Source organism: Hemiscyllium ocellatum, chromosome 13 (assembly GCF_020745735.1).
Source record: "Hemiscyllium ocellatum isolate sHemOce1 chromosome 13, sHemOce1.pat.X.cur, whole genome shotgun sequence".
In the NCBI taxonomy this organism is placed as follows: Eukaryota; Metazoa; Chordata; class Chondrichthyes; order Orectolobiformes; family Hemiscylliidae; genus Hemiscyllium; species Hemiscyllium ocellatum.
In genome coordinates, this window is record NC_083413.1 from 50,019,657 (window position 1) to 50,037,910 (window position 18,254).

At 38.0% G+C, this 18,254-nt stretch overlaps 1 protein-coding gene across 1 annotated transcript in view; it reads left to right on the forward strand.

Moving 5' to 3' along the window:
* Positions 1 to 18,254, forward strand: part of lekr1 (leucine, glutamate and lysine rich 1) — a 213,687-nt gene that overhangs the window by 177,158 nt on the left and 18,275 nt on the right. The window contains exons 10-11 of the mRNA XM_060833918.1: positions 8,779 to 8,872; positions 16,176 to 16,340. Of these exons, the coding sequence (XP_060689901.1) occupies positions 8,779 to 8,872; positions 16,176 to 16,340 (259 nt within the window). The remainder of the gene's footprint in view (positions 1 to 8,778; positions 8,873 to 16,175; positions 16,341 to 18,254) is intronic.

Genomic DNA, 18,254 nt, shown 5'->3' on the forward strand with positions numbered 1-18,254 from the left:
CATTCTTCTTGTTGCTGCCTCCTAACCTCGTAGCAGAACTCTGTTACATACTTAAATGGTGGAGTGACAGTTCTTAAACAAAGAGAAATTTCAGGTTATAATTAGGGCAAGTGCAATGTTCTGATCTACTTCAACTAATACCAGAGCTAAAAAAAACATCTGGTTGTAAGGATTTGTCACATTTATTAAAGTGGGGTGAGATTATAAGAATAGTGGGAATGTCTCCTAGACTGGTCATCAGAGGCACAAGCTTATTCTTTAGGGGACATTGAATTTTCACTAGTAGCACAGTAGGATTTGAACCAATCAAAAACCCATGTCACTAATAGAGAAGAAAAGTGTTGTTCTTTCCTAAACTAACCTACATCTCATTGCAGTCACACAGCAGTTTGGTTAAATCTTAACTGACTTCTGAAATATCCTAGCAAGCAAATACCTGTAGTACTTACAGATGAGCAATCAACAGTAGCCATGACAATATCTCATGAAAGAATACAACCAAAACACAACTTACGTTTTGCTTAATTAATTCTGGGGATTTAAAAAAATTATTTAATAGGACATTGCTGGCAAGGTCATTATTTGTTGCCCATCCCTAATTACCCTGAGGATATGATGGTGAGCGGCCCTCTTGAAGCACCAGAATTCGTGTATTGCAGGTTTATAAATGGTGCTATTAGGATGGAAAGTTCCAGGTCTTTGACACAGTATGGGAATTCTGATATTACTCCAAATCAGATGTTATACGACTTAGAGGAGAGCTTGCAGGAGTGCTGCAGACACCCTATTCCTCCTGATCACCCTCATTTTCACACATAATGAAAACATTGTAAGAATGTTACTTTTGATACGCAGTTGCTCAGCTCTTTACATCCACCCGTTTGTCTTCTTTAATACTTTCATCTATAAACCAAACACACGTGTTACTTATGTTAAATTAAACCCCAACCCCCACAGACCCACCACAGATTCAAATGTTGATGCATGAAAATGCCATTCAGATAATTTACATTCAGTAGTTCTTGTATTTACCTTTCTTACAGATATGAAAACTGTTTTAGAATGCTGTATTTCAGCTCCCCCTCACCAAGAGCAATGTCAGCTCGCTATTTAATTAAATTGTCAATCAAAAAAAAACAAGGTTCTGATCTCAGACTGACTTCAGGCTTCATTTCAAAAATCTATAGCAATTCCAACTTCTAAAGAACAAAACATCTCATATTCATGACAAAACAGCATCTTTGACTTCTTGTGAGATTGCTTAAAATGTATTAATATTTTCAGTCTTTAATTTCCTTTTTCAAGAGACGTTGATCTCATTTCCAATCAAGATATCAGTTTAAAAATCCAGAATTACTTTATACCACATATTCACACTCTAATGGGAAGAAAAGTCTCCTTATTTCAAAGTTTCTATTTGTCTCCACTACCCAACTATATGATTTGGTTACCTCAGTCTCATCTGTATTTGTCATTGTTATGAACTTTGTTAAGGACCATGCCAGACACCCTCAAAACATTTCAAGAAGGTAGCCCAGACCCTAACTTTTCTCGTTGTTTTATGCAGGTTTAGATTGGATATTCCAGGAGTGATGCAGCTAGTCAAAATCCCTCGGTTTTAAACAAAACAGAATTTATTTACAAAGTACCAAATTAAACCAAAACAAACGAGAATAGAACACAGAATAACTGAAGCTATCCGAAAATCCAGCAGACTATCCCACATTAATGATGCTGTTCCAAATGCCTGCAACAGTCCCCATAAACACCCTCTTGAGAAAAAGATAAAATCAGACACAGGTTCTTACAGGAGAGAGAGATGGCAGAGAGATTAGCATGGACCTCCTTTCCACTGTGGTTATTTCTTTGGATTCTTCAGCTTAAAGTGACCAGCAGCTCTGAACAGCCAGACTGCTAAAGCCAAAACAAACTGGAGAAAAGCTGAGCTGGAAGAACTGGCCACTCCCTTTTCATTGTACAAGTGTTTTTTTTAAATTAAACTTGAAAGCATTTTTCTTAAGGCAGTATCTGTTCGCTATAATCAAATTGGTCCCAAAGTCCATCCAAACCACATTTTTCAGAATCTATGTGTTTTCAAACCCTCTGAAAAAAAATACCAAGGACAACCTAACCTTGTTAAAAGAGCAGCAAATTCACAACACCTACAAAATTTTTTTTCTGATCTTTTCCTGTCTTAAATTGATTTACCCTTGCCATATTTTTCTACTGTGACGTAATGCTGTTAATTTCTTCTGTTTTCCCCTGATGTTGTAGAGCACCAAAGGATGAATTAATTGCAGTTGTGCAAATAATCTGAACACCGTAGCTCATACTAGAACCACAAATAGTAGTTAACAAAGTATCATGGTTACTTAGCAGAATTAGTATTAATTACTGGCTTCAGACTGTGACCTCTATATGTAATTTATATAATTGCAGTATAAAAAACCCATTTATGCTAAGCTGCGAGTTCAAGGAAAAGATCACATCGTCCATAACAAATCCCCAATGTAATAATTAGACAAGATCAGATATGATAGGGCAGGAGTGACAGAAACTACTTGACTCTAACCTTCTTTTCAGTTTCTCAGTACTGGACTAAGATAATGACATTAATCCGCTTCACATGGAGCAGGATTTTGTTTCCACCAAAATATTGCATTCTGTAATTCTCATTTCTGTCAAAATTGTGATAGATGTGCTAACACTTTCTTAAAATATTTGATTTTTTAAACTCTCCTTGATAAAAGACTATTTTCAATCTCTCAAAGTATGCAAAACAATAATTTGCATTTATATAACACATTTAACACAACAAAATGTTCCAAAGCTTCAAGCAGACGTTATCAAACAAAATTTGATACTGGGTCATATTTGCTGATCAGGTGATCAAACATCGCACAAAATGGGAGGTTCTAAGAGGAAGAGAGAAAGGTAAGTGAGGTGGAAAGATTTAAGGAGAAATTCTAAAGCTTAGAACTTAGGTATCTGAAGACATGGCCATCAGTAGTGGATTCATCAAATCAGAGATCTAAAATAAGCCAGAAATTGGAGGGACACAGATATATTACAAAGTCTTTTTTTTACATGCACACAGGGTCATTCATGTCAGTAATGGGTGTCCAGTGAGCATCATGATTTAGTGCTACTTGCCTCCCTTTTCCCATCCCTTGTGCAATGTTTATTTTCAAGTAATCTCCAGTTGCCCTCTTGAATGCCAAATTAGCTCTGCACTTTTAGGCAGTATATTCCAGACTCTCTCTGCTAATTTAAATATGCACATCTTGTTCTTGATCTTTTCATAAGTGGGAACAATGTTTCCCTATCTACTCTATCCAGATCTATCATGACATTGAAAACTTGACCGTGGAAATAGTTTATCTGTCTTTTACTGCCTTTTACCTCTTTACCTGTCTTATCCTGTTAATATCTTGGATATCGGGCAGCATGGTGGCACAGTGGTTAGCACTGCTGTCTCACATTGCCAGAGACCTGATTTCAATTTCCGCCTCAGGCGACTCTGTGTGTGGAGTTTACACGTTCTCCCCGTGTCTGCGTGGGTTTTCTCCGGGTGCTCCAGTCTCCTCCCACAATCCAAAAGTGTGCAGGTTAGGTGGATTGGCCACACTAAATTGCCCATAGTGTTAGGTGAAGGGGAATGGATCTGGGTGGGTTGCACTTCGGCGGGTCGGTGTGGACTTGTTGGGCCGAAGGGCCTGTTTCCACACTGTAATCTAATCTAAAGATCACCTCTCAGTCTTCTTCTTTCCAAGGAGAACAGCCCTATCCTCGTAGCTGAATTTTCCCATCCCAGGAAACATTTCTCTAAATGTCTCTGGCACTTTCTCCAATGTGATCATACACTTCCTATTATGCTGACATCTAACAGCTGGCTTGTATAACCTCCTTGCTGTTTTTTTGAAGCCCCAAAGCAAAGCATACTATATAATTGATTAATTACTGTCTCCATTTAGCTTGCCACCTTCAGTGATCAATGTACATGTGCACCCAGGTCCTTCTGTTCCTGCACCCTCTTTTGTAAGCTTTATTTTATACTGTGTGTCAATTTTCTTCCTACCACAATGAAACACTTGACAGCTTTCTGCATTGAACCTAATCTGCCACCTACCTGCCTACTTACTAACACTTCTGTCCTTTTGGAGTTCTGCATTCTGTCCTCCTCACAGTTTATGATGCTTCAAACTTTTGTATCCCCCACTAAGTTTGAAATTGTCCTGGTGCACCATGATCTGGATCATTAATCTGAAGAAATAAGAGTCCCAGTACTGACCCCATTGATCACTGCTCTCCATTTCCTATTACTCAGCCAGTTTTGTATCCACACAGTTACTACCCCTTTTATTCCATGAGCTATAACATTTCTCAAATGTTGCTATCACTGTATCAAATGCCTTTTCAAATTTATGTACACTGCATCAACAATATTACCATGATCCACACTTCCTGTTATCTCTTAAAAAAACTCCAACAAGTTAGTTAAACATGATTTCCCCCCTTAGAAATTCATGTTGGCTCTACCTAAATGTCTTTCCCTTTATCTCATGTGACTACTAATTCTATCCTGAATAATTGTTTCTAGAAATGTCCCCACCATTGAAATGAAACTGATTGATCTTTCATTGCTGAGCCTATCCTAACAAACGTATTGAATAAGGGCATAATGTCTGCAGTTCCCCAGTTCTCTGCAATCTCCCTTGAATCGAGGGCAGACTGAAAGATTATTGTCAGTGCTCCAGTCTCACTTCCTTCAGTGTACTTGGATGCAGTTCATCTGATCTCAATGCCTCATCAATTTAACTATGGAGTGTTGTATGACTGGAGTGGGTTACCTCAGTAATGAGGGGTAATGAGATAATGGAGGAATTGAAAGCAGGAGTTCTGAATTTTGAGTGTGAGGCATGATCAGTTAACATGAAATTGTGAGCACACAATTAAATGAATAGGCAAAACTGTGACAGATGGAGTTCAGTGTAAGTAAGTGTGAGGTTATCTATTTTGGATCAAAAATATGTAGATTAGGATAGCCTCCAAATGATATGAAGTTAAGTACAGTGAATATCCAAAGAGACTTGGGAGTTTAGGTGCACTGTTTTTTTAAATGTTGTGAGCAGGTGCAGAAAATAATCAAGAAAGCTAATGGGATGTTGGCCGTTATATGGCAAAGACGAGAGTACAGGGAAGTTGAAGTTGTGCTACAGTTATACAAAACCCTGGTTAGATTCCACTTGGAGTACTGTGAGCAGTTCTGAGCACCACACTTGAAAAAGGATGGATTGACTTTGGGGGAGTATAACGTGAACTTACAAGAATGATATCTGGACTTTGAGGTTTAAATTATGAGGACGGATTATAAAAATAGGGCCTGTTTTCTCTAGACGTTAAAAGGTCCACACTTTAAAGAGTGACCTGATTGAAGTCTTATAAGATATTAACAGGATAAGACTGGTAAAGAGGTAAAAGACAGATAAACTATTTCCACTGGTTGAGGATTATAGGACTATGAAAGATAGTCCAAGAATTAGGCCAGAGCGTTATAAAGCACTTAGATAAATAAAAGTAGTAGGTGTTTGGAACTCTCTTCTACAAATAGTAATGCATGCAGGATCAGTTGGTAATTATACATCTGAAATAGATTTTTTTTTGTTAAGCAAAGATATTAAGAAATATGAGCTAAAGTCAGATGGAGAATTAGGCCACAGATCAGCCATAATCTCATTGAATGGAAGAACAGGCATGAAAAAGTAAATGGTCCACTCCTGTTCCTATTTTCCTGTGTTGTAAGAAAACATTTGCAGATTGTTTTCAATTTTATCTGTTTGGCAGTCGACAGTCACAATCATGCATTTATCACTAAGGTTTGCATCAATTTTGTTAACTATGAGGCAAGACTTTACTGATCCTGAGTCATAAGCAGCTGCCCGAATCAGGCCATGATTAAAAGGCCCTCAAGGCTTTATCAATGTAGCAGCGCCTCGATTTTCATTCTTGTAGGGGGTATTTATTTGAGTTGAGCAAATACCTCATTCATTATTGAAATTTCTACAAAGCAGGAACAGACAGATAAATAATCAATCTATATTAGTTCTCCCTCTATCAATTTCCATTGGGAATAGTAAGTTAAATTTCTGGTATTTGTAGTTATACAGCTTACACCAAAGCTAAATTTACAAACAAGTTTGATTGTATGACATTGTCAAACTTGGTCAGTTGTGTATGTTTTCATTTAATTCCTTACAAACACTGTACTAGTGTTTTCAAGACCATGAAATGTATATTCTAGATCATGACATCTGGAGTTTGCTCTGACAAGTATAATTTATTTGGTGTTGCTTTTTCATTCTATAGTATCAATTGCTAGTAGGGAATTAACAAATCACAATAGGGACCTTTTCTATTTATCATTAATTTTGAATAAAAATTTCTGGATTTCAACAGCTTTTATATTGTATTTGTCTATTGTGGTCCTTGCTTGGCATTTTCCATTAAATTATCCCTTCTTTGCCTAACTGTAAATCCATAAAATCATTCCTGTACATTTTTTGAGATTCTGCATTTAAATGTTTGGTTTCTATCAGAGATATTTATGAAAGAAAAATTAAACTTGTTGGGACATAAAAACAAGGGGAGGCCATCCAGCCCCTTGAGGCTGATGCAGCATTCAATGAGATCATAGCTGATCTGTGGGCTAACTCAGTATACCTACTTTTGCACCGTACCCTTTAATACCGTTGCTGAACAAAAATATATTGAATACAGATTGAAAATTAAGATTTCCTCCCACAGTCCAAAGATGTGCAGGTTAGGTGAATTGGCTATGCTAATTTGCCCATAGTATTAGGTGCATTAGTCAGAGGTGAATGAGTCTGGATTGCTACTCTTCAGAGGGTCGGTGTGGACTTGTTGGGCTGAAGGGCCTGTTTCCACACAGTAGGGAATCGAACAAAAAACAATAATCCAACATCCATTGCCATTTGTGGAAGAAGTCCAAACATTACCACCCTTTGTGTGTAGAGTGCTTTCTAAATCTCTCCTGAATGGTCCAACCCCTAATTCTCAGACTATGGCCCCTATATCTAGAATATCCAACTAGTGGCAATAGTCCGTCTTTTTCTACCCTGTCTTTTCTTCTTAATATCTTGACTTGATGTCTTTCTTGATGGTTGGCCACTGGCCTGGCAGCAATGAAAATCACCGACAGCTCAAACATAGCTATTTTCTTTTGTGGTTACAAACATTCAATTTAAATTTGTTAATGTTCGAGCAAAGTTCACATATTCTGGCAAATTATGTATGTGGCTAGCACTTGTTAATACTTTTTTGTGACGCTTTATTTCAGTTGCTGTACCTTTACCTTACTGCTCACTATGCTCAATTTGAGCTGGAAGTAAATTTCAAACTCTTGTCGAGCCTAGATTATTGTGTTGTTTTAAAGCTTTTCTTGGTCAGCCAGGGATTTTACATTGGGTTCACAGAAACTCCAATATCTGTTCACTCAATACTAAACTCCAATTTGGATGGCTTCCACACACCACCACCTTGCGATACAGTATGCATCTGCTTTGGAGTTATTAAGTCTCCTTTTTCAAATAGTTACTAACTATCCTGTTGCATTGCATTTCTTATCAGGTATGAAATGATTTTTTTTCCCCAGTTACTGGAGCACACTTCCTTATTGAGGATTGCCATAAGGGTTTACTTCATAGGGTTCCTATGAATTCAACCCATTCCTGCTGCTAACTATGCTGTGTGAGCAGGCAAATTAGAACTGAATTTGAAGATTTCAAAACACTGCGTACCATTTAGTATGAGCTACAAATCAAATTTATGTCACAGCTTAACATGTTGTCTGAACAGACCAGTTCATTATGCTGTGTTGCTGCTCATGATGAAGGTTGCTGCCACTATTCTATTTAAATTTAGAAAAGTACATGGCCTGCTTGGCGTAGTGTGGTAGAGAAAAACTATTTCTTGGTCTAATTAAAAGAGTCTCTTGTAGTTAAAAGGTATAACTTAATGCATGTTAGCAAATAGTTACACATTAACCGATGTGATGGATAGACATTGTTACAAAGACTCTGAGGAGGTCTAGATGATGGGTCTTACTCCTTTAAGATCCTAAGCTGTCATGCCCACAAGTCCACATGAAATCATCATACTGGTTGTGTACATTGGCATGCCTCAGTGTTAACCCTTTCAAGCCCTTTCAGACCATTATCCAACAATTTTGACAAAACTATGTTCCTCCATCACTTTGCTTCAGACAGTCTCTTAATTAGGCATATCTGGTGATCCAAAGAGCACTCTTTCATTTAGTGTCAATTGAATTCTATAAAAAGAAATTAATTTCCTTATTTCTCTGAAGTTTTATGGATGGAAATCATTTTTCTCACACATCTAAGATGTCTGGGAGTAATTTTAAAAAGTCACCCATCCTGTGTCACCCTTATGTAATACAGCTGTAACCTACCTCATTTTACGTTGAATGTAATTGACAGACACAGACTATTTGACTCAAATGGTTGAAACACTTTCTATCTTCTATTTGCAATATCTAGTCCATTTTTAGGGCAGCAGTTTGAATGGTCCAATAAATTTGAATCCAGTACTTTTCTGTCTCTTTTGTTTGTTTACAGCAAAATAGTTTTGTTAAATTAATGCTTTATATGTTTTTTCATGAGAAATTTTGTTTTGAACATTTTGATAAAAAAATTAAGCTCTATAACATTTAGCAATGTGTAACTTTGTTTTTTATTACAGGGAACAGATGGTGGTTTCACATCAGAACAGGATTAAACAGCTTCAAGAACATCTTCAACAGATGTTAGGTGATGAAGATAGCTGGAGGGCGAAAGTAGGGAACTTCTGTTTTGCTAGGTTTTCTAAATACGTATTGTGACAAGTGAATTTTTTTTCAACTACAATTAATACCCATAGAGAGAAGAACGTGAATGAGTCAACAAATTAATCTGACATTTTGGATAAGTGGTCTTGGCAAACCATCAGTGGGGAGATTGCCTTTTAAAATAAGTCACACTGTTATCCAAGGTTACCTCAGAAGTGTTCTTTTGTTTTGAAGAAAAACATCTTAAATTTTTACACAAAATTCTTTTTGTATTGTTAGTAACCATGGCAAAGCTTGGCTGGTTCTGATTTTAATAAGAATCCCAAGTCTTGATTGATGTAATTCTCATACTGAATGCTGAATGTCATTCCCACTGGCATACTTTTTCACAAAAAGCATCTGTATCTAATGTGAAGCCTGCCCTGGAAAACTGGTTGCAAGCTTGTAGATCCAGCTTTCACCAAAATATTAATTTTACAGGCAGATGTTGGTGTTGATGTGTTTTAAGAGAATGGATCTCGCCGGTTCACAATAATGATGTAAGAAATTTTTACATTGACCAATATATGAGTATCGTGCAAGAGACTGTTCCTGTCAGGAAATCAAAATCTTGGTCTTCATCAGATTGAAATGCTCAGTTCCCACTCATAAAATGTTCAGTTCCTTTTGCACTTGAATGTCCTACATTTACTTTCAGAAACAGTTTGAAAGTAAGTTGAGGCTGTTTCTCATAGATTATGTTTCTTCTGTACCAATCTTTCAATTGATGCCAAAACTGCGGAATTTTCCACAAAACATAATAATAGCAGCAACATCAGGATAAGATATAAGAAAAAAAGTTAAGAGCTACGATGATTGAAAACAAATAAATTTCACTTACACTCATTTAAGGTTGGCAATGTCAGTTAAATTTCAAATTTGCTTCATATCAGCCCTCCAAAATGTTTGCAATTTTTAATTGTGCAGAAACTTCATGCGGCAATAAGTATCCTTTCACTCATTCACAAAGAACTGTCGCTACATTGATCTACAAACAACACATACACAACCATTGAACAAAGTTCTGTTTTCTACTAAGCAAAAGGCAGATTCATTTTAATAATAATTTATAATAGATTATTCTACTTTAAATAGCCATATACCTGATCTAACATGAAGTCATGCATATATGTAATGATTTTGTAATTAAACATTCAAGATCAAGTTATTGTTTTTGACCTTCACCATAAACTCAACTCATTGCAACTGACTTCACACAAGGTCATGCAAAGCATTAACATCCTGCTGAAGTTCAACCATGATATCATTCACTAAACAAATTCCTTCCTTCTTGACAATATTATTCACTTCCATTGCTTCCTTAACTAAATACTACTGAAAACTGAATTAATTTGTATAATGAATTATGCCTTTTGAGTTGACTATGGAGTAATAGAAGTCCCATACATATTTCATGTTGTGAAATATATGAGTAGTTGAATGGTCATGGTCGTCTTTGTTAGTAATGCTGTCCCTAGATTGTGCATATTTCTGTAACAAAAAAGTCAGATACAAAAATTCACCTCGCATATCAACTCAATAGGCATCATTTATTATACAAATTAATTCAGTTTTCTGTAGTATTTAGTTAAGGAAGCAATGGAAGTGAATAATGTTGTCAAGAAGGAAGGAATTTGTTTAGTGAATGATATCATGGTTGAACTTCAGCAGGATGTTAATGCTTTGCATGACCTTGTGTGAAGTCAGTTGCATGGTTTGAATAAAATATTTACTGGGAAGCCTTGTGACACAATGGTCAGCCCTGTCTCTGAGCTGGTACTTTGGATTCACTTTCACTCTAATACTTGATGGCTAAGAAGAGTATTTTCCTAATGTGGCCAAACAGGTTGAATATTAACTTGCAAAGTCTTCCTACGTATGCCATTGGGAAATGTTGAAAATGGGAGCAATTTCAAGTCAGCTATGTGATGGAAAGGAAAAAACCAGGAAACTCTGCTTTTGCTATTCAGAGATCTGACATATAGCAACTTGAACTCTATGGAGTCATTTGGCTGCTCAGCTGGTGTGAATTAGACTGATGCTGACAACATAGAGTTTGGTACTGTTCTTGCAGGATGACTTGAGTCCAGCCTCCTTTCCTTACCTGTGGTGGAAGTCGTGCACTGTAGGTCTGAGGCAAGAAGGACAAGAAACTTCACACATTAAAAGCAAATGAATCTTAATGCATCCTAAACAATTGCACATGTGTGAAAGAGTACAGACTGTCAGCACAGAAATTATCTTTCGTGCTGCATTAAACAAAAGTAATTGTGACCCTAGCAAGTATTTTATTGAATAGATTGCAAAGATTTTAAAGAACTAGTGGATCATGTAGTATTACTCATGGATATTTATTTTTCTTAAATTGAGAGCCTGACTAGTCATCTTCTCACTAATTATTTGTAGATTAAAAAGGAAATAAAACCATGATTTATATGTAAAAAAAAAGGTGATAGCTGAAACAGAATTTCCTATTCTTGTATCTATGGTAATGAATTGCACTGGCACTGCCAATGGAGAAAAATCATACACAGAAGACCGAAGAGTGACACAATTCTGCGTCAGTAACTTTAAAGGATGAACAATTAGGCAGCTGGCCTTGCTGGGGCACAATGCTCAATCTAATTTTCTTGTATTTGTCGTACTCAGGAATGCTTAAAAGGGTACAGTACAGGAACAGATCTCACCATCCTGAGCTAAAATCTGAGTCACAGCATTGGCTTTGTCATCCCCTTACAAAGAGCTGTAGTGCTCAATAGCTATCAATACTGCATCAGCAAATTGCAGCAGGCTAACCCCGGGAATGGAAGCATACTTGGAGGTGTTCTTGTTTCCCTGTTTCACTTTCAGAAAGGAACTTTAAAGACTAAGGATCTGAAGACTTGTAGGTGGAAACACACCAAAAGATCATGATTCAGAGACTCGGATAAACTGGATGTTAGAGGCAGATGATGGCATGGTGATGATTTCTCTGGATAAGTAATTCTGAGACTCAAGCTAATGCTGTAAGAACTTGGATTCAAATCCCACCGTGGTGCTGGCTGGTGAAGTTTCAATTTAATTAATAAATTTGAAATATAAAGCTAGTCTCAGGAATGGTGATCAGGTCAAATATCACCAATTGTAGTATAAACACAAATAGTTGACTAATAGCATTTCAAGAAGAAAATCTGCTGTCCTTACCCTATCTAACCTTCTATCCAAGCCAAACAAATATGGCTGACACTTATTTGCTCTCTGAATTGGCCTGGCATGCCATTTGTTTCAAGAGAATTTACAGTGAGGAAGAAATACTGGGCTTTGCCAATGATGTCCACATGATATGAAAGCATTTTTAAAATCCCTTCTGACCTAGAGCTCCCTCCAAACAAACTGGGTAGTACAGGATGCAGCAGCATGCAGCAGAGAGATATTTAATAGGTGTGTGAGGAACTAGCACGGCAACTATAATTTAGAAAACATTTTTTTTACCAGAATCAGAACCATTTTGTATTTGTTTTGGTAAAGTTTGTTCTTATAGAATATTTTTGGTGTAGTGTGAGCAGGACAAAAGGTAATAAGAAATACTTAGCAAATCTGGTAGCATCTGTGGAGAGAAGAAAAAAGGTAATTAGATTAGATTCCCTCCAGCCCAACAAGTCCATACCGACCCTCTGAAGAGCAACCCACCCAGCCCCATTCCCCTACATTTACCCCTGACTAATACACCTAACATTATAGCATGGCCGATTCACCTAACCTGCACATCTTTGGATTGTGGAGGAAACTGGAGCACCCAGAGGAAACCCACGCAGACATGGGGAGAATGTGCAAGCTCCACACAGACAGTTGCCTGAGGTGGGAATTGAACCTGGGTCCCTGGTGCTTTGAGGCAACAGTGTTAACCACTGAGCCACCGTGCCGCCTATGGGAAAAATTAGATTCCCAACAAATCCACACCAACCCTCAGAAGAGTAACCCACCCAGACCCATTTCCCTCTGACTAGTGCACCTAATACTATGGGCAATTTAGCATGGCCAATTCACCTGACCTACACATATTTCGACTGTGGGAGGAAACCGGAGCACCCAGAGGAAACCCACAGAGACACGAGGAGAATGTGCAAACTCCACATAGATAGGAGTAATACTTCAAGTCTGTAAGCTTTCGTCAGAATTATTAGAAATTTAGAAGGTTAGAAAATCTTTTCAACAAAAGAAAGGAAGAGTGGGGAAAATAAGAAAAAGGGAAGGTCCGTGATATGGTAGATGTTAGTTAAGATGCAACAGATTAGATATGATACTTTTATTAATTAGGCATAAAAGTATACAACTAGTAGCAATTCAAAGTATTGGGGGCGACATCCATCTCTTCTGGACCATTTTCAATCTGAAAGAAACAACTTTCAAGTGAGCGTTGTCCTTCAAGAAGGACATATCCTCTAAATCTGAGCATTTATTGAGGTAACCTTCTTTAGAGTTGGTGATCTACAATGGCAGTTAATAACTTGTCTGAATCTTTTTCAGCTAGTGAGCACAGACTACTGTTCACAACAAAATAACCATTGTCCTGCTTTCCCACTTCCATTATAAGATTAGTTTTCATTTTACCTAAGAACAAACCCTTCTGTTTTTCTGAAACAACTTAGGACACCAGGAGTCAATGGAGTGGTAGACTCTATACCAATCATTTTGAACTTGCCTTTTCTCCTTGTATAAGAAGTTTTGATTAATGCTTGAGAATGGGGGACATAACTGGTGGAGCCGCCATTGCTTGAGGTCTTATGCCACACAGAAAATACTGAAAACGTTCAAATTTAATGGGATCCCAACCTCTAATATCAGGATGTATTTTAGTTCACAGATTGATTGACAGTTTCAAGTAGATGCAGAGCCATAAACAAAAATACTTCTTTTTATAAGGGCATAAATTGTTAAAGGAGTTTAAATGTAGCAAATATGTTTTTAATCAATAAATATGTTAATTTAATCAATTGAAACCTATAACTTGATCATATTCTCAAGTTGGATCCTGAAGTCTGCCTATGAGTGCAAACTGGTAAGTGGCATAGAGGGTTTAAGGAAAAGAGGAAGTTGGTCGGGGACATGGTTTTGGAATGTGAACATATGAATTAGGAGCAAAAGAAAGCTCCTTCATTCAGTAAGATCTATTTATGTTTTGAATTCCAAATTTCCATCTACCCCCTGATAACCTTTGCTTGCCTTGCCTGACAAGAATCTACCTTTTACCACCTTCAAAATATTGAATTACCCCACCTTCACTATCTCCTGAGGATAAGAGTTCCTAAATTACATCTGGATGGGTACATGAAAAGAAGGGTTTAGAGGCATATGGGCCAAATGCTGGCAAATGGGACTAGTTCAGGTTAAGATATCTGGTCAGTGCTAGCAAGTTGGACTGAATGGTCTGTTCCAGTGCTGTATAACTCTATGACTGTGAAAGAAAATGTTTAATTCTCCAACTCATTTTGGTCAGAAGAATAGAAAGGCAACTTATTATCTAAATGGAGAAAAACTACAAAGTGCTTTGCTGTAGAGAGCTTTGGATGTTCTGCATGAATCACAGAAAAGAGTCTGTAGGTGATAAAGAAGGCAAATGGAATTTTGACATTTATTGCTAAAGAAATATAATGTAAAAGTAGTTGAATGTTGCTTCAACTGTACAAGGCATTAGTGAAACCGCACCTGGAGTATTGAATAGTTTTGGTCCCCACAGTTGAGAATGTAATTGTATTGGAGGCAGTTCAGAGGAGGTTCGCCAGATTGATTCCAGAGATAAGTTTGTCTCATGAAGCGAGAGTGAACATTTAAACCTGTTGTCTTTAGATTTTAAAATAATGATAACGGATCTAATTGAGGTATATAAGATGCTAAAGAGAATTGTGGAACAATTTAGAACAAGGGATCATAGTTTTTGGATAAGGGGTAGCAAATTTAAAACAGAAATGAGGACAAATTACTTCTCTCAAAGGATCATGAATTTGTCAAATTGATAACTGAAAATTACATGGATACCAGGAGATTGAGTAAATTTAAGGAGGAGAGAGACAAATTTTTAATAAACATTTTGAAGGGTTATGGAGATCTGGCAGTAAAATGGAGTTGAGGCTGAGATTGAGATCAACGATGATCATATTAAATGGCAAAACAGGCTAGGGAGATTGAATTGCTGACTTCTGCATCTAGTTCTTACGTTATAATGTTGCCTCTTCCATCCTGTTTTGAAGAGTAGTAGGCCTTACTCCCATTAAAACTCCATTTCCCCAGAATCAACATTGGACCACCTGAGGAACTTTCTCTTTAGTGAGGTTTATGAAGCCAGAAATTTTCCAGACTCTACACTCCCAACTTAGGAATGAAAATTCAGGCCTTTGTATCATACTCACAATTTACTTTCCTCACAAACTTACAACAGCAACAAATTTGGCCATTAAACATTTGGTCCCTTCATCCATGTTGTTCATATAGATTATTGTGCATTGCACTGATTAAAGTTGTCAATTTCAACTGATCCATTTTTCTTGCATCTCTGTTTCCTAGTAGTTATCCAATTATTTCTCAGCTCCCTTCTCTCTCTCTCTCCAGTCCAGAGGAAATGTTCCGACCTAAAACGTCAACTTCCCTGCGCCTCTGATGCTACTTGATCTGCTGTGCCTTTTCCAGCTCCACGCTTTACTGACTCTGACTTTTTGGCATCTGTAGTCCTCATTATCTCCAAGTTCCCCAATCTTCTTAGCATGCCAAAATATTGTATTATTGAAATCGTACCTAATATAGTAACTCTTTTTATGATATTTTATTGAGTACCTTTTGGAAATGCATCTATTCATTCCTCCTTATCAATGCTACTGGTTACCCTCAAGGAACTATGTAGAATATGGTTTCCTTTTCATTAAGCCGTGTTATCTATGCTTGATTGTATTATCATTTTGTAAATGATTTATTACCTCAAATATGTGTCCTTTGGCGTGTCTAGGTAATTTTTGCATTTGAAAATCATTCAATCAACTCTAGAAATATAATATTTTCAGTCATTTATAACTAATATTGTTGTCATATCCATAATATTGCTTACTTAAAAAATGCTAAAACCTGCTCTTGTACCAGTAATAAAAGTAAAAATTCATGAAAAAAAGGCAATATGTGTTAATTTGAATTAACTTTTCCCCACTTGGTAAATTTTAAATACTTTGCACAGAAAATGTAGTTACTGATATTTGATTCTATTCATATCATTATAAGCAGTAAGCAATACTCATTGATTGTTCTCCAGATAGATACGGAGTTATCCAAGCAACAGGCTCATCACTACACAGAGCTTAAGGAATTAGCACTTCAGATGAAGGAAGAAGCAAAGATTGAAATTGATACAGAAAGACAAAAACAGCAAGAACTAATAAATAAACACAATGAAGAGCGCAAGACACTACAGGCACAGGTTTCTGGTATATCTTGATCAAAATAGGTTTTGAAATGCTATGATCTCATTATTGTGTACATTTGTTTGTGAGTGCATATGAGCAACCTAAGTATACAACATATGCAAGAAAATAGTTACACAGCCCATTATATTCCTAGTGTGATACACGTACGTTTTCAAATCACATTTTATCAAATGTTTTACTTTCTTGCAATATCCTTTGCCACTATTAATGAGCAAAATAATTTGTGGAACTGTGTTCATATGAAATCTGTGGTGTCTGGTGTTGGCTGCTTTTTATGGATATTTGATTCTGATTTCTCCCCTTAGCTACTGGACTTTAACATGCTTACCTTCCTAGCTAATTTTTTTGAAGGCATGTTTCTTCTGTTACTGATTTGGAACAGAGTGTTCAGATGGTTTCTCTGGAGAGTTTTCTTTTCAGGGATCTTTCTTTCATATCTGTTGTTCAGCTCTGTGGCTTTCCTGGCTACTAGCTGGTCTTAAAACTGTACTGGCTCTTTATTGAAAAAAGTGTTTTTTTTTAATTCTTCACTTCACTTCACCAGATAATCTCAGCCTTATTCCTGATCTTCAGTGCTGTCATGATTTTCTAGGCAGTATATCCTATCCTGACACCATCTTTTATCATGTGGTTTGGTGCCAAACTCTGAGTTTAGTTTCATGCCGGTCCGGGAGTGTAGTGCTTGAAAAATACAGCATGTCAGGCAACACCCGAGCAGCAGTTTGGGGCATAAGCCCTTTATCAGGAATGATACGTGTGGGTCAGGGTTGAGAGATAAATGGGAGGGGGGGGGTGGGGTTGGGGAAAGTAGCTGAGAAAGCGATAGGTGGATGAAGGTGTGGAGAAGGTGATACGTCAGAGGGGAGATTGATGGACAGGTCGGGAGGTCGGTGCTGAATTGGAAGCTTGGGACTGGGATTATGTGGGGGGAGGGGAAATGAGGAAGCTGTTGAAATCCACATTTATCCCATGTGGTTGCAGGGTCGCAAGGCGGAATACGAGGTGTTCCTCTTCTAGGCGTTGGGTGATAACGGTTTGGCAGTGGAGGAGGCCCAGGATCTGCATGTCCTTGACGGAGTGGGAGGGGGAAGCTGAAGTGTTCAGTCATGGGGTGTTGGGGTTGGTGGGTACGGGTGTCCCAGAGATGTTCTCTAATATGATCTGCAAAAAGGCGTCCTGTCTTCCCGATGTAGAGGAGACCGGACCAGGTGCAATGGATGCAGTAGATGACATTGGTAGAAATGCAGGTAAATTTCAAACAGAAGTGGAAGGATCCCTTGGGGCCTTGGATGGAGGTGAGGGGAGTGGTGTAGGTGCAGGTTTTGCACTGCCTGCTGTAGCAGGGAAAGGTGCCAGAACTAGGGTGGGGGGGGTGGGGAGTGGTGTGGACCTGACGAGGGAGTTGCGGAGGGAATGGTCTTTTCAGAACACTGATAGGGATGGGGAGGAAAATATATCTGTGGGATCCGTTTGGAGTTGGAGGAAGTGGCGGAGGATAATGTGTTGTATGCGGAGGTTCTTCGAGTAAAAAATGAGGTCTGCAGATGCTGGAGATCACAGCTGCAAATGTGTTGCTGGTCAAAGCACAGCAGGTTAGGCAGCATCTCAGGAATAGAGAATTCGACGTTTCGAGCATAAGCCCTTCATCAGGAATAAGAGAGAGAGTTGATGAGGTGGAAGGTGAGGATCTGGTGGGTTCTGTCCTTGTTGCGTTGGGAGGGGTGGGGTTCAAGGGCAGTTCTGCATGAAGTGGAGGAGATGCGCTGGAGGGCATCGTCAACCACTTGGGAAGGGAAGTTGCGATCGTGGAAGAAGGAGGCCATCTGGGAATTTCTGAGGTGGAATTGATCAACCTGGGCACAAATGCGGCAGAGGTAGGGGAATTGGGAATAAGGGATGGCGTTGTT